Here is a 27,887-nt window from a genome sequence, read left to right as displayed (position 1 = left end):
CACAGGTGAGTGGATGAGATTATTCATGTATTATTTGAAAGTAGTTTTACCAGCCTTTTCTATCAGTAAGCTAAGTGCAGTGTAGAGGCTCATTTGTATCCCTTAAAAGCTGAGCAAAGCACTCATTGTGTTGCGCACAGTTATGACCTCCTTCAAGGGATTCACTGCAGCTACAGTAGTTATTAATGTGGAGCCAAGGTTATAGGAACTGCACTGTCCAATTCTAATCTAACTTTGTCCATATGGTTTGTTTGCTCTGATAGTCAACTACATGATTTTATAGAGATCTCTAACATGCCTTCCCATTCTGCTCTATGATAGAGTCTTATAAAGAGTCAAAGAACGAAAATAAAAACCTCCATTCTATTTGGAAATATGTTATATCACAGGTGAGTATAGGAAAAACTGCTAATTGAGTCACATCCAGAAGTTGTGGTCTCTTAGAAGACAATTCTGAAGATTTACCTACAATACAAAATCTGAATTTGTGCTGATTTCAATGTGAGGATTATTTGCAGATAAAAAAAAATAGACAAAAGCAATTTTCTTGAGTGACTGGTAAAGCTCTTTCCAGTATCCATAAACAAATATACACCTCATTGAGCTGATTTAATCTTGCACAAACTTAGATAAGAATTAACACTCCCACCACCTCAAATACAATTACAGTTGCAAAGGCACTATCAGATTATTTAATAATGTATTTTCTTAACTTGTCATGCCAATTGCTACCTCTGAAAATTTTCATCACGCCTATCGCATTGATGCGTCCTGTGTAATTAAAGTTGAAATTGTTTTGATGCGAATGTAATCACATTAATCTGTTCTTAGGAGAGAGGGGTGAAATTGGACTTGTTGCTTCAGCGGCTGCGGGTGTTGTAGCCGCATAAAGTTATGTATTATGAACAAAGAACTGTCACAATGCATTCAGTTCAAAACATTTACACATATGGTGTTCGATTACTGTCCCTGTCAGACGCAATCACAGAGAGATGGATGTAATAAAACATTAATATAAATAGTTAAAGAACAGAATAAGATAAATGTCCATGTGCAATATGAAGAGATGGCTCAATCGTTTGTGAGAAAGGAGAGGATTTGTGAATGTGATTGTGTTTCTGTGGGTGTGCATCCTTTTTGATTTGTAAGATCATGAATCCCACACTTGAGAAGAAAAAAAGAAATTGCAAAAATCCACAGATTTCAAATTCCAGACAACCTTGTGGCAAACCTTTAGTTTAAGGGGATTTCCAATAGTTTTTTATTATCAGTATGTAATACTAGTATGACTTTAAAAATGTATCCATAAGTTTTGCTCACAAACTTTTAAGACTTCTATTTTTTTATTTTTTTTATTATGAGTACTGTATAAATAACTAGAAATAATAAAATACATTTAAAACATGAGATATAGCTCAGCTATAAGTTTCTATTGATTAGAACTAATTTTAACAGGTCCCTATTTCATTGATTGGACACTTAAAAAAATGAATAAAATTAAGCAACAGCAGTTTAACCAGAGTGATAGAAAAGGATTTTTAAAATACCCTTTTTCTTTCCTTTAATTGCCAGAAGAAGGTGAACATTATTTTGTTTCCCCGGGGGTCAATGAGCCTGAACTATACATAATATTAATGGACCCTTTCAATAACAACAAGCTTTTAACTGAGCAGACATACGAAGAGCTGTAGAAACAAGGAAAGATCGAGACTTAAGAAAGTGAGGCTTTTTTATTTTATGTTTTTATGTGACACACATCCAACCATTTGTCTGAATAGCTGATGTAATTGATGTAATCATTTATTATTTACACCTCTGCACAACCATTGGCTTTTCCAGTTTTTTATACTGTATAAGCACAGCCTTAAATTTTCAGTTGAAACCCATCAATCTCATTGTACATTACTTTCTAAATACAAGATTCTTGTCATATGCTCCTTCTGAGAACTGTGCTACTGTATCACTTTGAATTGTGCTTTATTGGATCAGTCACCTGTCAGTATTTTTAACCCTGCAATCTGGACTAATAAGTCATCTTAGAACTCTAATGTTATCTTCTACTTCCCTATAATATAGTTGCTTTCAGTTAACGTATGTACCACTAATATTAGATCTTTTTAAATGTTAGACATTTTGTGTTATACATATGGGAAACAGTATCATGTTAAGGCCCATAACCTCTGTTTTGACAGATGTACTGTAAGTACAGATAGAAAACTAATTAAAATTTCAGTTACAAAGTAGTTTTGAAGATTGGGAGCAAAGCAAACAGAAATAGTTTGAAAGGGAATTACAAAAACACAAAATAATGTATTGGGTGGACATTTGACAAAATAAATTCAATATATGTAATGTTATCCATCAGGAAGCAGGAATATACATTATACATAGCACAAGGGTTACTGTGAGCTGTGCGATGCTACACCTGAAAGACATCTGAGCTTTTACATAGATTTCTACATGTCCTCATCAAGGCATCATGTACAGTAGCATACACAGAATGTTTTGGTATATACTGTAGTAAAAGTAGTCAAGTCAGGGGAATTGTATATATACAGTACTTGCATATATTTTTGTACTTTTTCTTTATTTTTTTTCCCTTACTTAAGCTGTGTAACTCAGTTTTATAAAATATTTTTGTTCATTTCCTGAGCTTAGTGAAGCCGCAAGCATGTTTGGGTCTTACTGTAACTTCATCCTTCAGTTGTACCCATCTGAGCAAATGCTCCGGGCCTCATTTTCCAGGGATGATGCAAACATAATAAAAATGTAAGCTCCTCAAGGAGATGCAGCCTGCCACAGTTCTGTGTGTCTGGTCCCTGTGATGCTCTTCAAGGCTCCTGGGAGCCAGCTGCCCAAACTGTAACACAATCTCTGGCAGAGGTGTGTAGTGTGCAGGAGGGTATATTTGTTAGGACTGGAGAGGGAAGAGACAGTTTTGCCACACTTAAAAATTTAAGCCTGGCTTTCCTGGGGGGTAGAGTAGGGGTTATGGTTTCCAGTCAGTAACCTAAGTCAGGGCTTTGATGGCCAGATTCAGTGTACAGGTAGATTAGTCTTGGGTGTCACCATGTCGGGAGTTTTGTTTCATCGTTTTAGCAAGGTGATCAAAACTCTACAGCATGACGAGCTGTGTTATTGGGTTAAAGGGGAGCTGTATGTCTCATTTCCAAGCCATCTTCACACCCGCAGTGCTCCTGATAAACTGGTGAAATAAAAGCTCTCTTATATGTGCCTATGAATTTCTATTACCAGCACAGAAGGTAAACTCTTATCAGATGCGTCTTTTGAGTATAAAACCAAAAACTGATGTACTGTAGAATATACTGTAAGGAAGTTTAATTTTAACATGTTTCTTCATTAATGTAGAATCAAAACTATCATCTCATATTCATCCATGTGTGACCTGGTACTGTATTTTATTAAATGGTACTGACAAGCTTTGTAGAAACCAGGTATGTACAGGTAGGAAAAGGGTACTGCAACCTGAGAAAACATTTCACAATCATAGAAGAAAAACACGTCATGCTGAATCCTGGCATTTGAGGGTTATGTTTCTGTACCCGTTAATGATTGCTTTTTTTTCTCAATGTATCTATGTCTTTCTGTGTCTGCAGCCCTGTGTGTGTGTCCGTGTGAACCTCTGTAAGCATGTGTGTGTGAGAGAACAGAGCCAGACAGCAGTGCACATCAGTGCTCCTCTGGGTGTGATAGAGCTGGAGAAGTGCAGCCTGGGGCCTCAGTCTGATGGAGTTCACAGAGGGGGGTTACTCACTGTCTGGAGCAGAGAGTGGACTGCGTTACAAAGCACACTCCCACTCCTCCTGTCCACAGCACAGCTACTCAACCTGACCTAGATACATCTCATATCTAACCATGTTGAAGAAAATAGCTGTGATTCCTTAAAATAACTGTGATTCCCTAAACCTGTGTGCTTTACATAATAAATGAAGCAGAGTTTACTCATTTACTTTTAAGCATTTTAATGCTACTCAGTTGCCATCACATTAATTAAATTAGCATTAACATGTGATGTGCTATATTCTAATTTATAAAAGTAGGTGAAACTGTTGTTGTATTTTTAGAATCAGTATTTAATATTCCTGTGCCCTGTCGGCCTTCAGAAACTGTTGATGTTTATACATCTTATACATACAGTATACATGTGTGATTGAGGTTTTTTTTTGTGAGCCTCAGATGAAATTTTTCATCCAATGTGACTGCATCGTGCTTGACTCCTTCACATACGTGCTTGTAAATTTATTTTTGTCCAGTTAAACGTATTTCACCGAAGTCATTACTGTGTAGTTGGGTGGTGGTGCTGCAATCGATTACACTGTCCAATCTAATTTATTTTACAAGGGACATCACTTCCAGGTTCCTGAGAGCTTACTAAGTAACTTTTTTCCCCCTTTCTGATTAAGGGGATGTGTAAATAAAGCAGAAAACTCCCATTGATTCTGGCCAATCCATTTATTGATGTGAAAGGATCCATTTGCTATTCCCAGCAGCTACTCCTGGGGCAGGAAAGAGCTTTTCCAGCAAAGAAGAAATATTGCCTAGGCCCAGTGAGCAGACAGATTGATAAAAAATTAAACCAGTCACAGTTTTCTTGTTTTTCTTCCCTCTCATTATTAATGGATAGGAAGGAAGCCCATTTATCAAGGAGAAGAGAAATTAATTGATGCTTGGCGATGATTTTATTGTTGTGGCTCATGTCTGCTCCCACCACTTCATTTTGTGTGAAAGGTGTTAGATTGCAGCTTAAAAGAGACACCCACCTGTCTGCAGGGACTTGGGGAACATGAGGACATACACACACATTGCTTTGTTAGGACCTGTGGCCACACACACTCTGAAACTCATAGTAATCGTAGCATTCTACCACAGAACAAGGCTCCATATCATTTCACCACTGAGGTCAGCACTGATGACCATCTGGAGCTGTCCCAAGGCAGATACCATGATAATGACACTTACCACTCTGGAAATAAGAAAATGTCTTGCGGATTCTAATTCCTTAAATTAAAGGCCTAGTTCACATACAGTAGCTTTTGCTGCATAACAACAATGTGGGATTCAGTGCAGTGAGCAAAGGAAAAACAATGAGCATTTCCCATTTGGTGTGCTCTGATATACACTGGCAGAAGCTGAAATTATATGCCATTTGTATTGTTGTACCATAATTTTATTTTTATGTAAATAGTTTCTCATAGCTGCCAGTAAATTCAATTGGGCTCGCACAGATAAACCACCGAATACATTTGTGTGCATGTATACAATCTTTGTGTTAATGAGACCGTGATAGTCAGAAAATACTGAGGTACACACACATTGAAATTCCTGATCTTTTAAATGGTAAGATAGAGTACTGACTGAGCACATTCATTTAGTTACAGCTGGATTTTTCTGTGGTTTAGTGTCTAAAACACTTGAGATATGCTCTGTGCACCCTTTTCCTGCCTGTCCTGATTTTAGATACACTCCTACCAATGACTGACCTACTGTATCTGGTCTTTTTAAACAAATAACAACATTTTAATCTAATTCCCAGGAAACAAATAGGGAAAACAATTTCACTAACATGAAATTGTTTATGACAGTTTGCCGGCAGCTCCAAGTAATGGTCTACCTGTAAAATACTCCTTATTAGGTTTCTTCCTCATAATAATAATCAGCTTTGAAAATAACATCGAGTTTGCTTATGTCTTTTCTTTCCTTAAAATATATTAAATGCTCAAGGCAGAATTCACTGTTTAAGCCAAGGTCACGCATAGACTCGTTGATTAAGGATTTTAATTTTATTTGTGTCTTTTTCCCAAGAGGGATTTGTGTTATGTGTGTTAAAGCCCTTTGGGTTCTAAGAGGCTGTGAATGTTCAGGAGTCTGTGGAGACCCTACCAGACAGCACAGCGCTAATAAGTGTTAGATACAATCCAGCCATTCCAGACTGTTGAGTAATAGTCAGTAACACTTATTATAGGGCCAGAGATTGCAAATGTATGTGTTGTCATTAAAATGATTGTAACGTAAAGAAAAGAGGAAAAAGTAGGGAAAAAAGGTGTTAGCATCAGCTTCTCGATTTATCCGGTCATACTCTGAAAAGCTTTTCTGGTTTCATTTGATTTGTAAAAGATTTTCTTTCTGTCTACATGGTGAAAGACCCGTGTAGCTCTAGGCTGAGAGGGAAGATTGCTCAAGTTACCGATTGCCTCCTTCTTCCTTAATTCTGACTGATAAGCAGTTCTGATTGGAAATCTGCATCCAGAACATAACAGCCAGGAAAATACTCTGCCATAATTAACCGTGAATGGTTTGACTTGCTGTCCTTATGTACAGACATTAGCTCATTTTGTCAATCAAAGACTTTGTGAAGATGTCTGGTAAAGTCTTTACTGGATTCCCTCTCTGTTGAGTCAGTGTACATATATCCTACAGAGGATGTGAGATTTCTCCTGCAGGCAAATTATTGTCTGTAATTATTGTGTTGAGAGATGGATTTTAATTTAATTATATCAGGGTCTGCCAACAATTCTGCAGTATTTTCCCTCTGTAAAGCATTTTCTGCTTAGATATAGTTCTGCAGTGTAGATGGATCTCCTGCAAAGATGTAGTGTCAGGTTTCAGGGCTCTTCTCTTCAGCAAAACATAGCTGAATGCACCAGAGTCCAGTTCCACCTAGGCAAGTTGTAAAGATACAGCAAGTGTTTCAGAAGCTACTTGTGCTGAAGGAGTGCCTGAGTGGACAGCTGTAGATGATAAAGTTCTTTCTTCGTCTGGAGGAGTGTGGAGGGAGTGTTTGGTTTGCAACAGTACCCCTATAGGGCCAGAGAAGATTGAACACCATGTACAGCAGGGAAGACATGGTGTCTTATCATGCTGGAATCTGGTCATTTTGTTCTGTTATGTGGTTTAATTGTACAGCAGCTGCACTTGCTGTGAAGCTGAGAATAGTTCTTTTTAAAGCTATAATTTTAAGATAGGGTCAGTGTGTCATTTTTTTACTTGCATAATTTGTTTCACTTTCCTTCTATACAACCTAGAGGTGAGCACTGAGGACTGAGTGCCTGGGAGTGTCATTTAAATTCTGTTTTCATTCCATCTGCCCAGCTGGCTGATATTGTGCAGAGCACTGAGTTCAGCTCAGGTGATCTCTGCATGGCTTCTAACCATATCATGTCGTGTTGAGGCCAATAACTCGCCTGACGACCTCCGCCCCTGGGTTTGCACGGCCCAGTAAAGGCAGGTGTGTTAACCCCCTGCTCCACCTGCCTTCCTATCTGAGACTATTCCAGCAGACAGCCACCCAGCAAGCCTGTGCTCTCTGCGGAGCCATGAGAAATTGCTCTTGACAGCTGATTTGTTGGTTGTCAGAAGTCTTCCACGTGGTGCCGATAAGGGAGAAAGGACTGGGATAGAAAACTAAATGCATCTCATGCATATGATTTAAACCCCCCTCATACTGCAGAAGGCCAGGACTACAGTCACATATAAAGCTCTCTCCAGAAATCAGTCAAAGTGTCTGTGTGCAGTCCACACACATTGCAGTCAGGTTCTCATTGGGAAAATAAGCTACCACACAGCTAATCTGTATTTTTGTAAGTTTGCTGCTATAAATACAAAGAGTTTCATATTCATTTTTCAGTCTTTTTGTGATTTGCTTGAAGGTACTTGTCACAAACAAATCAGCAGGAAAAATGGGCAGTGTTTTGTTAACCTACTGAATTTTTTGGGCTACAATCATATTGACTGACATCTTTCTTTTGCTTTTAAAAAAAACATGGAATTTATGATTATATGTTCATAGTTTGCCTTGAGGTTTTTATGTTTTCTTACTCTGCAGGCAACAAATACTGCTTATAGAACTAAAAAAGGTTCTTTAGTGTTGGAAGACATAGAGTTTTCTTGCATATGCTTTTGTGTGTGTCCATAAAAATGACAGCTAGGTTGCTAAATGCTTCTGACATCTCCTTTCCTACATGGGAGATTGTGATTGATATTTAGAGAAGAAAAACATACCAGTATGTGAAGCAAAAAAAACGAGGCGAATTCAAAACAATGACATCTTTTTTGATTAGCTGACACAGCAGGCGGGCTCGGCGGTGTTTAGCGTTATGAAAGCCGTTGATCTGAAAAAGGCCTGGGGCTGGCTGAGCCAGGGTTTATTCCAGAGGACAGGCTTGATCTGCCGGGCAGGGAGAGAGACAGCAGGCATCAAACAGCTTTTTAACTGGCCTGCATCCACCCCATCCTTTGAGCAGAGCGGCAGGAGGGGGCGCTGGTTGGAAGGGAGTTTGGCCTATGAATGGCGCTTTCAACACTCCTGACTGCCTGCTTTATTAGCCTCTGAGTGGCCCCAGGATGTCCTGATGAGGTCGTAGAGGAAGTGCTTCAGAGAATGGAGGTTACTGGATAATAAGCTCCAGATCCTGCCAGAGCCCCCTCCACCCCCCCCCTCCACCCTGAAAGGACTGTGCATATCTGCCACAGCCATTTGCACAGCTTTTTATAGCAATAATTATTACAGTAGCAACAGCCATACTTATTGGGACAGTAATGTTTGAGAGGGGCTGCATGAAGAAAGTTGTACTGAAAGGTCAGCTGTGAGCATGAGAACTTGCATCACACTTCCGTTCCTCTTTACCCCTGCAAAGTATTTAATTTACAGTTAACAACTCAGTTCTACTCAACAACTGTATGCTCTGTGCTTGGTCAGTGGCTTTTTAATGCATTTAGCTGCTGGTTAATAGATACAAACGACTTGGTTTGGAGGATCCCATGGCACTTTTCAAAAGAGACGGGGTGGTAACTCTGGGGTGGAACAGCCTTATCTCTCTAATGTTTCCCCTTAACTCTGTTGGCCAAACAATTTCTCACTTCTCCACCTGATGTACTGTGCAGTGGGACTGTAGGCACAAAATGTATTCTATATATATCTATTGACTTTTTTTTTAAAGTGTAGTACAAGGTAGTGTAGATCCCAGAACTTACCTCAGAACTGTGTCTCTGGGCTCCCCCTTCTGTATGTTCTTATTCCACACCCAGTGCCAGCCATGGTCTGTGGTTTCCCCACTGTCATCCCCATTATCCTTCTCACTCTTCCTTACCTTTGGAGTTCATTGAACTTGGAGAGAAATGTGAAAACTGTAACATACCCTGCCAGAACCGGACAGGAGACAGCTTCTGGTTGGCTTTTCCTTATATTTTTGGAGTCTTGGAAGCTCGTTTTAGTCAAAACCCTGGAGGATTTGTAGACTTTGCTTTGCACGTTTACTAGTGAGACATTATAGTAGTGGTGCACTATTTAACATGGTGTTTTAGAATGATTTTAAGTATACATTCAAGGACTGTCTAGTTGGAAGACAAAACAGAAAGATTTGAATAGCTGGTCAAATATTATTCTTTGGAAAAGTTCAATATCAGTAATATTGCTCATGGACCACCTTTACAATGAAAATAACATTAGTACTTAAATCTTAGGTAAAGGAAAGAGTTAAAGCTGAATTTCATTTAAAAAATAACATGGCCAGTCTGTGAAATAACTGTGATATTCGGGGCTTACATTAACATAAAAATAAGAGCTTGTTATACAGAGAAATATCAATGAAGGGAACACAAAATACATTTAATGAAATTCAGATGCAAGGCCTAGCTCCATGAATCTCATTAAATAGGCTTTGTGTTTTTTTTTCTTCGCTTTGTCTGTGAAGTAGGCATGCGGTACTTCTAATAATGTCTGAGATTTCGTAATTTTCATGGTAAAAAAACTGTGTACTGTAGAGTACTACACATAAAACATACATCATTAGGTACTGATAAAGCATAAACTGCAGCATTTTTAGAGCTAGACAAAAATGTTAAAATGTATTACAGAGGATGTTAATAATATATAGCATAAATGGTGCTTATCGAGCATACAGTTTATGCCAGTGAAATTCCAGATTAAAATATAATTAAGATTTTATTTGCATTTTCAAAAGTATAGTCTTTAGCACCACAGTTCCTTTCAACAAAGCTGTCTCTTCTCTTTCCTGGAGAACTTATTTACCATGACACTTTTTGTCTTCTCATTGTTTTGTGAACGCAAAAATCGTGTAAGCCAATATTCTTCAAACATGCTTCCTGATTAGTCTGCTACTTCAAAGCATAGTGTACATGAGCCAAATTTTGTTTAAAATTGGCTGGAATTTAGCTGCAGGTTTTGGTAGAGTAACAGCCTATGAAGAGGCTTTGTACTCCAGGTTCATTTGGTGGAAATCCATAATCCTAGAATAGGGAAGTAGACAAACAGTTTTTTTTCAGATGCTTAATTTTGAGGGAATGCAGTTCTTGTGTTCACTCTGTACATATCCCATATTGCAGAAGGTGCACCTTGTCTAATTGCTCTCTCTGTCTCTGTCTCTCCCTCTCTCTTCTGGGCAGGATTCGGCTTTGTAACTTTCGAGAATGAGGATGTCGTGGAAAAAGTCTGTGAAATCCATTTTCATGAAATCAATAATAAAATGGTAAGTCAGTTTCACCTTCAGAAATTTTCAATCTGACCAGATTAATATTTTATTTTCTTTTTAGCAGAACATTAATAAGAGCATGGAAGTTAAGAGGGTGGCACTGCGGTGGGTCTCAAGGGAGGGGGTGGTGGAGGAGGTGTCTGTGCGCCCTGCTGCATCTCCCAGTTGGGGCAGTGGGATTGAGAGGCAGTAGTGTGTGTACGCAACCCCCACCTCCACCCCCCTACTGGTCGGAAACCGTGAAATTGTGTCTGTGAGTCCCGTCTGTCTGCCAGCTGTACCTCCCTCTACAGCTCTGGCACTCAAGTAATGACTCGGTCTCTCACCTCTTCCATAAATTATTGAGCAAGGAAATGAAACTACCTGTGAAGGCTTTTGAATGGGAGCAGACCGCTGGGCCAGCATCAGTGCTTGACCTGTTTCTGAGTACTGAAAGTTCTTAGATCTTCCTAAACCAGGCTAGTCCAATGCTTCACTGCAGTAGATGTGGCTGTGTTTAGCGAAGAGATTTTGTGTTTGTTTGTTTCCTCATGCCCCGGAAAATAATAAATGGCACGCAGGAACACCAGACAGTTTCAGTAATTCATTTATTTTATTTTTCATGCAGGGTACAAAATTACAGCTGAATGCATAAGGAAAACAAATTAGTGTTGTCGGCTGGCCTGACTCAGTAACCAGCTTAGGCTAATCACAAAGGCGCTGAGCTTCTTAACAAAGTACTGGGTTCAGATTGGATAGTACACATCTTCCGTTACTATAAGACAGCTCACTTGGGTTTCCTTTAGTGCAGTCAGGCAGTGTAGCCCCTGAATGTTTTGTGCTTTGTAACCCCAAGGAATGGAAAAGCTAACTTTAAGCTTTTGAACTCAGTGCATTGTCCTCTGTATGTCTTCCATCGCTGTAGGAGCTTCTTGACCGATGGATGAAATTTCTGGAGTTAGAATAGGAATGAAGTGCTTTCTAGATTCCAGATAGATGTGTTCTTCAGTGTGTAAGCACTTTAAACCAATCAATGAAAAATTGCAGCTTTCATTTAATCAGATAAGCGCATTGAGGTGGGGAGAAGAAAAATCATTAACAGCGGTGAGCTGGGTAAGAGTCCTAGGACTGGAGATTGAGCTTGGACTCTGGGAAGATCCCAGTGAGAGAGAAGCTAATATCAAAGCCTTGCATCCCTGGAATGGACACAGTGGTAGCAGATCTCTTAAGAGAATATGATTTTATTGATTTTTATATGATATTTCATCAAATGGTTTCATTGTTCAGGGAGCACAATGTGAGTGCTTTATTTTTTTTTTCCATTTGCTGAGCATAGTTCTGCCTTCATTGACTGACTGGATTAAATTGGGCTATGAGGGAATTGCGTGCATCGTTAATATCAGTTGTAGTGAAAAGAGTACAGAAAGATATTTCAAGCATAGCATCCATTACTGACAATTTATCTCTCATTAATGACAACTTTGTTAAAGTTTCACATCTCTCATTGGGAAGCCTGCTTTGATGGTGCAAATAAATGGGTGCTGGAAAAGTTTAAAAAATTGAGGTAGTAGGTAAGGACATTTTAGTGGTATCTTTCTCCACATACAAGAATACTGTATGCTTTGGATGGATTCCTGTCTCCCTCCTCTTTTCGTCTGATGTCCGACAAGATCAAAGCAATCTCTGAAGCATCATCTGCTAGGAGCTTGTGTGGATATTTGACTTGCTAATTTATGCATTTTTTAAATGCAATAATGATGTACTTCATACTTGAAAACATCTAAGCAATTGTAGGTCCCAGTTTACTGCCATTTCAGCACCAACTTCCTCTGACCCTAAACCCCCTTTTTAACTGAAAGCAACAACAACAATGTGCATCTTCACTGAACTGGATTCCGATGCTCTGGCCGACCCAGCATTAAACTAGTGCTGTCAAGATTTCAATAAGCTGTAAATTGTTACAAATCGTGCCAGATTCTGAAAGGCTAGACCACTGAGACACATGTTGCCTCATCTCAGACTTGTAGCTCTTCACTGGAATCCTCTTGCTGATCTGTGCCTTTGATTCTGACTCTGGGCACGCAGAACTCCATAAAACATTTAGCAGACTTCCCCTTGCTATAAAGAGGAAGGCTTGAACTGAACAGAACTCAAACTGCTTCATTTTAGCCCTCTAAGCTCTGACACAGCACTGACATCTGGGTAGGAAGAGACAGAAAAAGAAACAAAGGAAAGGGGTTTGGACTTGCTTTGTTTAAAGATCGAAGGAGTTTTGGCAAAGAAATCAGAACAATTCAGAAGGATTATGAAAGTGAATTACTCCCTCTATCTTTTATTTATATGTACAACTTTTTCCTACTTTTCTACAAAGACAAGGAAATTAATCCCTATTTTGTTCTTTATTCTTTTGATGTATTCCATTTATGCCACACGTTAAACCAGTCTTACCCAAATCCGTCATTAACAGTGGCGAATATATCCATGCTGTTATAGGTTGTTATACTCACTTGTGTGAAGTACATTACTGAGCCTGTTAAACTCCAAGACTCTCTTTCTTTCAAATCAGTGGAACAGGTCCTTCATGACTGCTGGGTCTGAGCTTACAGAACCTAAATATTCAGTAAATAAGACTTACATAATAGGTAAAATGATTAATGATAATCTAAAATAAGAAAACAATTGTTAGTAATGTTACTTATGAGACTTTAAATGACATTTTAAAAATTCACTGTTAGTGAAAAGAACAAAGATAACTGCAGTCTAGATCAGATGTGACTCAATTCACATTTTACATTTTATAAACATGAACAAAAATTAATTTAAAAAAAGCCTTTAGTGCAACTCATTCTATGTGAATACATGTGTTAATGTTTTTATTTGAGAGTTCAGCTGTCACAGTGGGAGTCATCCATCCAACTTTTTATATGGATTCATATGAGAAATTAGTTTTTGATTTGCAAATCAGTTTTCAGGAAAGCACCCACCACATAAATCAAGACCTACTTGTTCTCATACATACAGTACAGTAGTATGTGTTTGATGTTCCAAGAGGAGCCGTTATGATATACTGTTGGATTCTAACCCATATCGTGTTCTGTTGCATGTCCTGAGAGGAGTTCCTTCTCCCTTTGACTGCTGGTTGCATGAGTTACCCATGATTTATGTCAGTGGTTCCAAATGCTGGTTCTGCTGACCCACACACCTGCTGTTTTTCATCCCTTTCCACCTCCATTAGATATTTGAAGCCTTGCTTGATCAACGAATATGTTTCAGTTGAATATTGATTTTTTTGTTTCTCATCACAAGTTTGGTATTTTATTTCACTTACAAAATACAACGGTTAAAGCTCCAATGTGCTCAAGAGCCGGGAGCAAAGAGTTTAAATTAATCGGACTACGTCAATGAGGGGTTTGATTATGTAACTGAGGGCTTGGCTGGAACAAAAACCAACAGGTATGTGGGTCAGCAGCACCAAGACTAGGAACCACTGATATAAGTGACGCTAATCCTTCCATTTTCATTCAAGTGAAGGGGAAGAAAAACGACAGCAGTGACTGGGTTTGGCATGAGTTGGCCAAGTTTGGTTGTATTGTATAAAAGTGCCATGTTGGGTGTGACAGAGTGATCTGTAGAAAAAAAAGGATCGGGCTAAATGGCTTCCCAGCACCTTATCCATCTGGCAGCAGAGTGCAGTGGTGTGTACTAAGCTAGAGTGACCCCTGGGTCTCTAGACTTCTGTGCTTCTAGCATGTCATCAATAGGAAGTCCAGCATAATCCTTTGAAGATTGAAGCGGTGCTGTGGCTTTCAGTGGGGTTTAATACGTATTGATGCGACCACAAAATCCCTGCAGTTGACTGGCTCTGTGGCACTTACTCAGTTACATCAACTAATTTTAGAACAGGCCTGCCACTCAGGATGTTATTTATAGGCGCATGGTTGACATGATGGAAGAAGTGAGCAGATCTTGAACTCTTACAAAGGCAGCTCTTCTGGGAAAACCCTCTGTGCTTCTGATGTTGTTTGTTTTTAGTCCAGAGGCCTTTGGATAACACATTAAAACCAAGGTCCTTCTCTCTTGTTCTGTTCAGTGTCCGTTTACTACGCAGTGACCCTGAAGTCAGTGTGCTCACCTTCTTAGACAAAGGGATGTTGATCTTGAAAGACTGCCATCTCCAAAGAGGCCAGGGTATTTGCTCTCACAGCCAGGAAAGAGTACCTTCTTAGCTTTTTAACATTTCTAACCTAATTTCTGCTGCTGCTCTGCAAGCTCTTTGGAATTTGAAGTAAATCAGAAATTGGAAGGTAGTTGTAAAAAGTGATTTTCTGTTGATGGTTATGTTAATTAAGTAAATTAATTTAACTCTGGTAATCTTACATATTCTCTAAATATTATTTAATTACCTTGCCTAATTATTAGCACAGCCAATAAACTCCACTTTAAGGTGCTTCTATTTACCTTCTTTATAATTGTCTCTCAAACTAATAAATACTGCCACCCAGTGGTTAGTGTCAACAAGAAACTGTGCTTTCAGACAGTTTGCAGGTAGACTTATTTTTATTTTATGGCTGCAAGCCCTGTAATAGTTAATTTGTTCAACTCATCAGCAACCTCAATTACTAACTCTTATCACTAAATCTTACTGACGGTACTTTTAATACTTCAGATTGATTTTTATGGATGCTGCCAAAGTAAAAGTCTTAGGAGTACAGCAATATGAAATAGAAATATATAAATAGATTGAAAAACAATCTTTCTGAGACACTTTATAGTGACTGCAACCATTAAAGAATTATCTGGTAAAATTAAGATGAGTGACAACAAATGTTTGGATTTGTGGTATTATCTTTGTTATGGTTAAATGTTCCACTCTTAATTTCACCGTTTTTATTTCCACCACTTTCTGCAGTTTATATAAAGTTTCCAATAAGAACATTTTAGATCAACAACAGTATGGACTGACAGTAGCTTAAAGGACACTTGTGTAGGATGATATCGGGACTCAGCACAAGTAACTGTCCTTTAGTCTGGTCAGGAAACCATTAAAATTGGCAGTTTCACATCTGAGAACTGAGGTGTTCTAAAATGAATTGCAAAGCTTTTTATTTACAGAATTACTGTATTGGTCTAATGCTGAGAATGTTATAATATTCTAAAAACTTTACATTTTGTTTATTTGCTTGTTTGTTTATGGTGTATGAGTGCATAAAGAATAGCACAGTAGCTGCAACATCAAGATTGGTTCAGGTCAAGATGAATACAAGAATCTTCCTTTGTTGTTTTTTTGCTCGTTCTGCCATACTTGATACAATTAAGATTTATCAGATGATACAACCTCATCGGCCACCACTGTCTACACACAGCACACTGTACAGAGATCTGAAACATCTAGCGCCCCCTAATCACCTTGAGCATGTTTTTGAATTTTTAATAGAGTTCAGTGAGTTTTGAGCCAGGCAAGATTTTCGAATGCATTAGTAGTTGCTTTGCTTTCTGCAGACTGTCTGCTAATTAAATACAATAAAAATGAAATAAATGAAATTTAACAAGCGTAATGTTATTTAAGAATGTAACAGCATGGAAGAATACAGGTATCCTACATTATAGTTATTAACAGAAGTTATAGGGAAATATTTATTTTGTAGTCTTTTGTAAGTGATCTTTTTCATCTTTGGTTTCAAGGCTTTAGTATTAAGGGTAAATTGCAGTCTACAATGGAATTGCATCAGTTCCTTAAACAGAATAATGTACATTGCAAAAATTAAAAAAATACTAATGATAACAATGCTTTTTTCCTGCTGCATTAGCACAAGATATACTGTATTAAGGTCTTATGGCTGATCTTTGAAAGAGTTAATAATGTGTCTCCTGTCCAGGCTACCTTGCAGACTTGACTCTCTCAGCTGACCTGGGCCCCTGTTAGCTCCTGGAAAGTGCCCTGTCCATTAGCATGTATGATAAGTGTTGTCTGCATCAACAGCCCAAGCAGTTCAATTTAATTTCTGCCTTTCCATGCTGTGGCTCTGGCTTGCAATATCATTTTGAGATAATCTACTGCTGTGAAGAGAAAAGTGGCAGTTCTTGGTTGTGGAATTGACTCTTATTTTCCTTTTTTAAGCACCAGCACATTTACTGTCAGTGAGAGCATGAAACAAACCCCAGACATGAGAGTGAGGTGCCTGAGTCAAAGCTTTTTAACTCCAAAAGGCACTTTCAGTAACAAAGCTCTTTTTGCTCATGTGTGCACAGAACATGAATTTAGGTGACACACTAAGAGCAAACGATATGTTAACCAGATTAATTTACATGAGTTTTAAAATTTGTTTTGTTATTGTAAGAATCTGTAGTTTTTAATAATGTTCATCATACATTTAGTATACTTTGTTTTTTTTTTTCTTAGGTTATTGTTCTGTGTTGTAAATATTGTTACACTTTTTCTTTGGGCTGTAACTTTGCATCACAGCAATCATTTTCAAAGCATTGCTCCTTATTTGTTTAAGATGTCAGTATTAAGAAAGTAAAAACATTGACTTTCCTAAAACTGCAAAACAATGTATTGGAATTTACAGCATACCCTATATCTAACTTTGTTTTATAGCTACATAACAGTAGATGAAATAACATTCAAAGAAAGGCAAGTAATAAACTGCTTAGAGATACAACAGTGAGAATAAGCAGCATTACTCACAGTGCAGACAGGTTCATGTGTAATCTAGAGCCAACTCAGAGTTATGATGAAATGCTTTAGATTTGATTTTGATTTTTATTTGGTTTCCTGCACTTGCTCCAGTACAGTAAAATAGATGTACTGTTTTGGAGGCATAAATAGCTTCTGACAGCATTTTTGTGGGTGAATATAGATTTCTATGTCATAGGCGAAATAGCTGTAAGTGTATCAATAATGTACAGGGCCCCAAGTCTCAGATGTAATTTAATTCAAGTTGCTATGAATTATGCTTTGCTGTTAAGTTGAGGGTTCTGCGCCTTTGGGTAGCAGAGCAGTGGTTTTTGCACCAGGAAGCTCAGCAAACAAGATAGAACATTTTGTCATTTCTGACCTTTCACATGTCAGTGAAATTTATGTTTGGGTGTTATTTCTCATAATGGAATGCTCTGGTGCTTCACATAGTATTTTCCTGGAGGGTGCTTGTGAACAGTGTGATGGTGGGGTTCAGGCTGACAGTCTTCATAGACTGTCAGAGAGTGACGTTGTGTATTAAATGTATGACATGTTATCATTTTATTTTCAAAATACTGTACAAAACTTGACTTTCATGCCACAGGTTGCTGTTTACAGTGAGGAATTTGTGGCAAGATGTTATTCTGCTTAAAAAAAAGACAACCAGAAGATGTAAACATTGTATGCATGTGTATTGAACTGGAGTTTAATATGAATCACAGTTCCTCTGATCATGCTTTTGAAAAGAAAGGGGTTGCATATCTTTTGGTCTGCAAAGGTTGTCCATTGCTGGCTCTTGTCCATGACTTTGTTCTTCAGAGCTGCATGCACTCTAGAATAACATTTCAGTGACTACATAACAAAAACTAACACTCTCCTCCTTTCCTGCTCTAAAGTGAGGATGCACTCTCGTGTTTTGGTGATAATTCTGTTCAGAGTTGCAGATCTTTGCCAGAGACTTACAGAGGTAGTCTATATTGGCTTTTGGCCAAGGCAGCCACAGAACGTATTCCACCTCACCGACCTCTTCTACAATGACACAAACAGGGAAGCCTCACCCCCAACACCCAACTAGTTAGGACAATGGTCTTAAGACTATAACACAGGAAACAAATCTGTTATCAGTCCATATGTCCAACAACAGTGGTCACAGGCAGAGTCTAAAGAGTAGATTACAAATTAAGGAAAGAAAATGAGGGGAAAGACTTCAAACAATATTTTTTTTCTTTTAATGGGAAAGGGGGAGGCTAATATTTCTGCACAGATCAAGTAACCTCTATAGCTGTAGCTGTAAAAATGGCAACACAGTGTAACTGACCAGACATGACTAATGATACTACACTGGGTTTATCCTCCTTGCCAGTCAAGCAATCAGGTCTGATTCCAGGGTGTGATGGTGGCATTGCCTGCCATATTCCAGCTCGATTGGAAACCTGTGGACCAATAAGTGTGGAGCCAATCAGTACAGACCCCCTGTGTTTCATGCATGCTGTTCTAAGCCAGGGGGCACTATCTGCTTCCTGTATATTTCCAGACGGTCAGACCTGATTTCTTTTTTCTGTAGATTTTCTCTTGTCTACCTTAATAAATGGTCTGTCTTTCTGCTGGGATTGAAAATAACACTGATTTCGAGACAGGCCTTTTGATATGTGTGTTCTGCAAGGAATATTAACTCAGTCATTGTGACAATCTCTGCTGAACAGTGGAACATTTGTCTATTTGTGGGTTACTTTGTTTGTTTAAGTGCCTTTCATGTACCCTGGTGTTTGATTCATGCATTCAAAAATGACTCATTCTGCATTTTTATTTTTTGCATTCTGGAATCAATTTTAAAATAAATCCAGGCTCAGAATGAAAAGAATCCACAGTCTTCTTTACTGTCACTGGCAGTGGCACTATCTGACAACAAGCTGAACATCTGCTTGAAGATAAAAAGGACAAAGTTGTTCATTGATGTTCATTATAAGAGAGAAAGAGCAAATGGCTTGATCAGATTTTTCAAAAATCAGTAACTGATTTTCAGTACTCATTTAACGACCACCTCATTAACCATACTCTGTGATTAATGAATTCCAGACTAAGGGGTTAATTAAATGATGAATGAGAAAGATTGAGGAGATTCAGTGTAAGAGTTGTGTGTGTGCGCCTGTTGAAAGAAACTGACCAAGGCGCACGTCAGAATTTACAAAGAAGTTGAGTTAATAGTGATAAATTAAGTTTCATTCAAATAGAATTGCAGACTTAAGACTGCTAACAGGTCTTAACTAAGTTCATCACACTTTTCATTCATGGTTCAGGCTAACCTTAACCTAGTCACTGCAGATTAGTGAGATTATTTTTAAAACCTTTGCTAAAGATGTTCCAGAATAGGAAACAGTTACCGAAATGGTCATTTATGAGACCATGAAAAAGGGTTAAAAGGTTGTGAAAATCCATTCATATTAGTTAATTCTCCAAGTGTTTAGCACTATGGCTTGCATGAACATTTGATGGGGACATTTGCTCCTACCTGTCTGAAACACATGGGGTAATTTGCTTCCAATTAGGCAGGTAGTAATCACAAGGCACTGCTGCCCACGGCCTCACTGTCTCAGGCATTTAACCTCACATTTCCTAAATTGGAAAATTATTGAAAACTGAAAATTGTTGCTTTCCTGGGGAAAAAACTCAACATCAGAAACAATACAAAAAAAACACACCAGTGGCACCTGCGATGCAGCAGAAAGGTCAGAAGCAAAAGCTGTTTAAAAAAAGTGGTGATTAGTCTGTTTAATCTGCGTCTCCTGCCTTGACTGCTCTCATTACCGTCCTGTAGGAGAAAGGCATGGCTGTGGCTGCCTGCATGGGAATGGCCACTGCCGAGGGCTACACAGCAGTGTCCCTTTCACATTACCAGACAGCAGACACAGACAAGACAGGGAGCGCCGCTGCTGGGAGGCGAGAGGGTAATAATAGGGCTGTTGCTTTTGGTCCCAGAGGCAAAGTTAGTTTTTAGATTTAAATAAGGTCTGCATGCATATAGTGCTTTCTGCACTATACCTGATGTGAACAGAGTAGGCTTTTGGAGTGGGGTCAGATCAGAGTTGGCAGCTGATCTTCCTGTGTCCTCTGATGATGCTGGTTTAACAGAGTCTTCTTTCATTTTCATTCTACATGCAATGTATTGCTTATTTTAGTGCTTTCCTTGTATGTATATTTTTCATGATTTTTTCAAGGATTGCCAAGTAGTGCAGTAGTTCAAAGCGGGTTTTTTTTTCTTTTTGTAATTATGCTTTTTCAGGCTGCTTTGCAAATCCAATTATTATGCCATGGGGAGGAGAGGCATGAATTGCCTATCGTCTTGCTGCTGCTCTCAGTGCATATGAATGTCCAGAGTGCTGGAGCCAGTCTTGGCCATAGGGCCTTCCCCTGTACTGCAGCACTCTGCCAGAGACTCCACAGCCAATTGTGCATTGTGACGAAACCAGCTCTTTAAAGACTGTTTACAGCCCCCCCGTCCCCTCTCCTTGTTACCCTGATGACTGCACAGCCCTCACCCCCAGGCCATTAACAATCCCCCTTCATATTTTCATTAAGAACTGAAGGACCTCATCAACAGAAAATCTGCACCATTCATGTAATTACTTAAGTAATAATGTATAATGTGAGTCGCACCTCTTAACGGCCTGCTAATGACGCCCTGGATTACTGTTCGCTCTCAATGGTCATTAGCTCATGAATAAAAAAAATAGTCCTTAGTTATTATGATACAAGTGATCTTTTGGTTAAAAATTAAAACCTTACACCATTTTTATGTAATATTTGATTGTGTGGCTTTACATTGAAAATTAAAGTGCCAGGGTTAATGTGCATATAGCTTGGGTTTCCACAGAGTGACACGAGAGCATATCCTGCTATAACCTGAGGGAGGCTATGTATAAACACATGAGGATGACAGATGCACAGATGGACAGGCGCCTCTCGGTGCAAGGGGTCTGGTAGACAGATTCTGCAACTTAGTGAACAGACACAGTGTACAAAGTGCTAGATAGACACACAGACAAGGTGTTTTTGTCAGCTCTTGAAATACTTCTGTATATTTTATAAAGCGCTTGCAACACTGGGAAGCTGTGCGTTACATATAATGCTGCAGGAGATGGCTTGTTGCGTACAGAGATGAAGACTACCCTCCTGTCAGCCTGTCAGGGTGGGATGTTATTTCTTGCTGCCTGACTCGCGCAGTCAGAATTGTTTTCCACTTAACACACGTAGAATCCCACAGCTACTCCTTTGAGCTGGTTGAGATTCTTGTCAAGTGTGAGAAGGTGTGCCTGTATGTTGTTGTGTACACTGCATGTCTGTAAGGTGCATATATTCTGTATTTGCCATCTATACATACATTGTTGTAAAGCAGAGGTTAATTCTGTACTGTAGGTTTCTTTTAAATTGCTCGGATCTTCCAAGAACGAAAGGAGAGAAAGTTCTTTCTGGCCATTTTGGGTTATGACTTCCAACCTTTTTCAATCCTAATAATCTTTGAAGAAGCAAAATAAACATACATGTGCCCTTAAAAGTTTCAAGGAGCCTTACAGAAATCACAAGCACGATATACCTGTACTGTGTAATACATACATACTGTGTTTAAATGGCATTCGTGATAAAATACATGCTTTTTAAATATGTATATGTGCAGTATTAGATGTGTGTATGTATTTCTTCAGTCAGATCTGGCTCTTGTTATGAGTCCTGCTTAAATATACATCGTGTGGGAGTCTAATATGTCAATCAAAGCAGTGGGAAATCAACAGCTAATGCTGGAGACACACACAGCGAAAACAACTGCAGGAGGAAATGGGCTTGATGGGTACAAGCCTGGAGTAGATGGGAACTGAGAATTTAACGGCCTTTGCTTGAAGATTCGAAGCTGCGTGCCTCAGCAAACGAAAAGCATGAAAATATCTTGAGAAACGGGAGTTTAGATTGAATTTAAAAAAACAATACTATTACTTCCACTTTTTGGAGAATTATACTGTTTAATATTTCCATTCATTCCTTTAGCTTATAGAAAAATGGTTTTACCTGATAAAATACTAATGACACTATATCAGATATCACTATGTTAACAGGCCAAAACCCATTTGAGTTCACAGCAGACACTGAGAATTACGATGATCTCAATAATGGAAAAAGACCTTTGAGACAGAGATTTGGGAATGCTAAAGCAGAATTTCTGGAAATAGAAATGCTGGGGGAAGGGAATGGATTTGAACAGTGTTCTTTAAGCAAAACTTTATTGTTGTGACAGGGAGTAACTGTGATAAAAAGCGAGAACCCCTCATATTTTACAGGAGGTTAATTTGGGAAGGGGGCATTCCATTATCATAATTATTTTTATTGATATTATTGTGTGATATTTCCATTTATCAGAACATAAAATTGATTTGTATCTAATTCCAAATTCTAAAGCTCTTTGGGATCTTGCTTTTTGGAAAGTGCTGTACTGTATACTGTATGTGAAATGGCCATCATTGTTGTTACCATTAGTTTGCGGCTCATCCCTATGTCCTGTTTCCCTTGCTTTGCCCACAGGTAGAATGTAAGAAGGCCCAGCCGAAGGAGGTGATGTTTCCGCCCGGCACGAGGGGTCGAGCCCGGGGGCTGCCCTACACCATGGACGCCTTTATGCTGGGAATGGGCATGCTGAGTAAGTGTGCAAGGCTGCCAAGCACATCGCACATACACATACTGTATAATACAAGACAAGCACTGGGTCACTCCTGTGGCAGGTGCTTGTACTAGCTGGGCCATTTATGTATTTGTTTCTTTTTTTTTCATGAAAATTCATTTTCTTTCCTGATGACGTTAAAAAGCATTTGATGTGAATTGCAAAGTAGGCATTAGCATTATCTCTGAAGTTAAGGGTTCTGGACTTGTTTTGAAGAACAGTTAACAAGCTTTATTAGTGTATCAACAGTTCAATTACAGAGCCAAAGGCACCAAGTTCACTAAACTAAAGTTTTTCAGACCTTTGGTACTTTCTTAAAAGACTACCAGCTCACGGTGAGTGAATTATCATTTCCTTAGTTAAACATGTAAGCCAGGATTACTGGAAGAACCATTTCCTGTATATTGCTAACAGGGCAATAAGGAACTCCACTGGTGCACTGCCAGTTTGGTTTGGTGCACTTCCACTGGCATTAAAGCCAGTGATTCATTTAAAGCCAGACCTGGTTCGCAGTGCTTACTGTATGTCTGCTCTGCACCTCTGGCAGTAAGACACTGGAGCGGAAGAGGCCATGATCACAGGACCATGGCTCCATCTCCATGCTCCACTCAGAGGTGCTAAACTTGTTTTGACAGTGCAGTTTTCTGTAGATTTGACAAGAACAAGACAGGCACACAGCCGCAGAGGGTGTTTTTCCCCGATCCTCGTCTCTGCTTTAGTGACAAGAGATAATTACTCTGAGATTGATCGTCTGCTGAAAGTAACTGAAGCAAATAAATCGTTTGATGCTGGGTGCGGAATCCGAATGGCGGCTAATGGAAGCTGCAGGATAGGTCGTCCCGCCTGTAATTTGGCTTGATGAAGCATCCTCGCAGGGCTTGCGTGAAATATGCTATTGATATTCAGCCAGCCCCATTGCCACTGCGCGAATCCCAGCCCTAAATTCACCGGAGCACAGCTATGCATTACAGAGCTAAATGAAGAGGAAAATTGAAGTAATGTTATATTATAAATTTATGATTTCATCTGCCTGACCTCAAGTGTGCTGAATAATGGGATATGGATATCACTGGCTTCATTTAGGGGTCTGCCCGTTAGTGTATTTCATCTTTATCAAGTCCCCCTTAACCTCCCAAACTAATTATAACAGCTTAGCCCATCGGGTCAAAACCACTAACCTAAAACGAATAAGTTTGTTTTTTTAATTATTGCGTTTTATTCTAACAGTTGTGATTGAGACTAAATTTAGATTTCAGAATAGTTATAATCTTATTAATAGATATCTGGATCAAAGCCATGATGAAAGTCAGAGAAGTTTAAAGTTGAGGAGTCACTGGAGTGGATTAAGGGTTAGCATATTAAATGCATCGTTATTTAGAGGCACTCTTATCTAAATGAAATTGGAAAAGCAGGATAGCGAAACATCTTCTTTTAAAAATTTGCATAAAAAATCAACAAGACTCATTATTTAAGGAACTGTGATTTCTTATTTGCCAAATCTCATTAAAAACGCTTCTCTCTTCCATTGTTTATTGCACGTAATCAGGCCATTTATCTTTATTGTGTTATGCCGCATGTATGTTTGCTGAAATTAATACACATTTAAGTCTGTGCGAAATATGGGTTTACCAGATGGATAATTGATTTTAAAGTGAATCTGAACTGTTGAGCCATAAAATAGGTGCATTAGCATGCATATTAATAACACAAATAAGAGAGTGAGGAAGCAGCATAGATGAAATGACAGACTTTGTTTACAGTAATACTGGGAGAAACCATGACTAGGAAGCAGCACTGGCGCCTCATGGTTTCCCTCTCTTCATCATGGTAGGACTTCAGGTTGGACCAGATGCTTAGCTCTGCTATTAAAAGTGTAAGTACCAATAGATTTTGTTCTTGCCTGGTTAACTGCTGGGATAAAAGTACACAGTGAAGCAACTGCTTCAGGAAAAGCTGTCAGTTTTAAATCCATTTTATCTGCTTAACCCATATCATTCGTACATACATTTCTGGAGACCAAAAGCCCCAAGGTTACGCATGTGATATTTATATGCATGACATATTTACCATAATAATGTGTGTGAAGCATGTATTTATTTAGAGTTTGGTGCAGCGAAGGAGGGGGTGGCTGGGCTGTGGCAATGTGTGCAGTCAGTGATACTGTGACTGATGTCTTCCTGGCCCCGGGCTGCAGGCAGGATGCTGTTCTTTATGCTGCTGACGATCCATAGTTGTCCCATGGTACCCTGAGGTGCTGGCATAGAAGTGTGTTAATCCCCCACTGTCAATAGTACCGAACCAAAGTACATTCATCGTAAGCTCTTTAAATGTCAAAGGAAAACCCTATGTCATGTATATTTAGCATGAGAATCTGGCATTTACTCTTCTTGCTAAAAAGGTACAAAGGGTTATGTTGCTCAATGCACTGTAACTAGTCAAGGAAGAGGGGCAACAAAGTTATGGAGTTTCACCCCTCCCAATGGGTGCAGTGAAGCAAAAACTTGTTTTTGAAAATTTTGAAATATATAACAGTAAATTTTATGAGACAGGCAGAACTATTTATTGCAAAAATGATTTTGAAATTCATAGTTTAAATTATATGTGGCTGCTTAAAAATGCATTGAGTTCAATGAAAGGACATCAGTTCAGTTTGGTCACTACTGACTTTGAGGGGAAACCCATTTTCACCCGATGTAACAATTTCCATTTGAAAACTCTGGTGCTTTCTTTATACAGCAGCCCTTGAGTAGTGCCCAAATTTACCGGGGCCCATAAATAAACATTTCTATTTTTCAGTGAGGCCCACGTTCCACAAGGCTCACAAACTGAGTAGCAGGGTCTCGTTTAAGTAATATATTGCCACCCAAACACCTCTGCAGTACCATTGTATCTGGGAGTAAAAGGCAGCTTTTCAGCTTTTAAGGATTAAATTGAAGTTTCTCATGGGTAGCAAACTGTGATTTGACATTTATTACCAGGAGTAACATTTCAAGTTTAAGCTGGAATCGCAGCACTGTTGCAACTGTACAGTCCCCCAGCTGAGCACCGACCTGAAGCCATTCCCATACCCCCGCCTGTAGGAGTTTTGTTAATATGCATCAGCAGAAGGCCCCTGTGAGATGTCATTTTTGTTTTTTCCTTTACAAAAACACCACAGTACTGTCTGGATAGAAGGTTCAGAATCTTTCCGTTTTATCCCTGTTTAATTTCCCAAGTATACTAAACATCAAAGGAAATGTATCTCTTACAGCTGCAACAAATTCATAAAGTTATCAGGAAAATGACAATCTTTTTTGTAGATGAACTGACACTTTATTGAAAAGACACGACATAAGTAAATTCATTATGCTGATTAACATTTGTCGTCAACAGGATTGATCAACAGGGAGTCTACAATGAAAATGACAGGCTAGTAGCATGTGTCTCCACTGCTGGAAGCAATACCAGGCTGTATATCTGCAACTCGTGCATTACGCCAGGTTGCAGATGCTATCTTCTTGGATCCTGTCCCATTTCTCTCATAGAGCCTGTACAAGCATGTATGTGCCTGTTCACTGGTCTCTGATCCCAATATCCCCAGATCTTTTTTGAATGGTGGCTTCCACAGGATGCTGCAGCATTGTTAAATGAACAGTATGGTGCTGTGCTTTGTCCTGCTGGAATCCCATTAGGATAAGCCTACAGGATGGGACGAAAATGGGGTTCCAGTATGTGATGAATCTAGTACCTTGCAGCCGGGTTGCCATCAATCACTACAAATAGAGTTCTGTGGTGACTATACGCTACTGCCCATACTATCACACTGGACTTCCCCATTGATTGTTCTGTTGTACAAAACGATTAGCATTATCATTCAGCACTTTATACTCACAATACTCACTGATGTCCACGAGGGTGTTCTGCACAAAACCTTGATTCTTTGCATCTTGATAGTATGAAGTTGTTCTCTTGATAAACACATCATTCCTAGTTTGTTCTTTCTCAACATTTACCAGGCTTGACATTCATCACCTGTCTCATCTCATCACCTGTGTTCAGTCAACTCTCTCTAATTAAGTGTTTAAGTTGCAAAGCCACTCTAGTGTATCACAGTCAATCATGAATGATCCAATGATAAAAGTTCTAAAAAAACATAAATGCGTAAATAGATTCAAAATATGCTGGCGTTATTTATAGTTTTCCAAAAGAGCAGAACTACTTGTAATGGGACTGGCTTGAGCATGAAACACAACATAATGCTACAATTTTTGTTACAGGAATAGTTTTTGCCTGAGTGCTGAAATAATTCAAAGTTGTATCACATCTTCTGTAATGAAGTGTTAGGTTTACCAGTTATGCTAGTGAAAAGGAAATACCAAAATGTCTGGATAAGAGTACGAATGAAAAACTCTTATTACATTGAGCATGAAGGTCAAAACCATTTAAAGGCAAGAAAGTTTTTTCAAGGAAGTCAATTTTGGCTTATGCAAGGTTACTTTTTAAGTGTAAAACAGCACTTTTTGTTTTCTGTTCCAAAAATTTGATTTCTCCATGCAGTATATGTTATATGTTATTCATGTTAAAAGGTTGTTTATTCTATATGAAGCTTGGTTGTGGGGCTAACAACTAGTTAAGTGGTAATTAGACAATACAGCTGCCACTGTGGACATGCTGCACTACATCATAAAGCTCAAAGCCTTTGAAAAGAACACTACAGCTTTTGGGCGTTCTTAATGCATAAAAAAGAGAAAGATCTATGTATTTTATTTTATTTTGCTTCAGCTTCAATGATGCTTACGTTCCCCTTTTTTTAATTATTATTTTAAAACTTCATGCCAGAACCTTCAAAGGCCTCTGGACACACACACCCATACACACACTCAATATGCTCACTGCCTGCTGCTGTTTGAAACCTGTCCAGATAATTAACTTCTGGGCCCATGTTTAGAAAGCAGTGTGACAGCAAAGGCAAACCACTTCAGGTATACGCTACCAAAGCAGCTCTGAGAGTGATCATTTAAGTGGTTAATTTAGCTTC

The 27,887-nt window shown here is 38.8% G+C and overlaps 1 protein-coding gene across 29 annotated transcripts in view; it reads left to right on the top strand.

Moving 5' to 3' along the window:
* msi2b (musashi RNA-binding protein 2b) overlaps window positions 1-27,887 on the top strand; it is a 247,131-nt gene that overhangs the window by 157,987 nt on the left and 61,257 nt on the right. For all 29 annotated transcript variants that reach the window (XM_015367411.2, XM_015367421.2, XM_015367403.2 and 26 more), the window contains 2 exons: window positions 10,423-10,505; window positions 22,735-22,849. In XM_015367411.2, the coding sequence (XP_015222897.1) occupies window positions 10,423-10,505; window positions 22,735-22,849 (198 nt within the window). The remainder of the gene's footprint in view (window positions 1-10,422; window positions 10,506-22,734; window positions 22,850-27,887) is intronic.

Source organism: Lepisosteus oculatus, chromosome 26 (assembly GCF_040954835.1).
Source record: "Lepisosteus oculatus isolate fLepOcu1 chromosome 26, fLepOcu1.hap2, whole genome shotgun sequence".
NCBI lineage: Eukaryota > Metazoa > Chordata > Actinopteri > Semionotiformes > Lepisosteidae > Lepisosteus > Lepisosteus oculatus.
The sequence above is the reverse complement of the archived record's forward strand: the minus strand, read 5'-3'. Positions and strand labels throughout refer to the sequence as shown.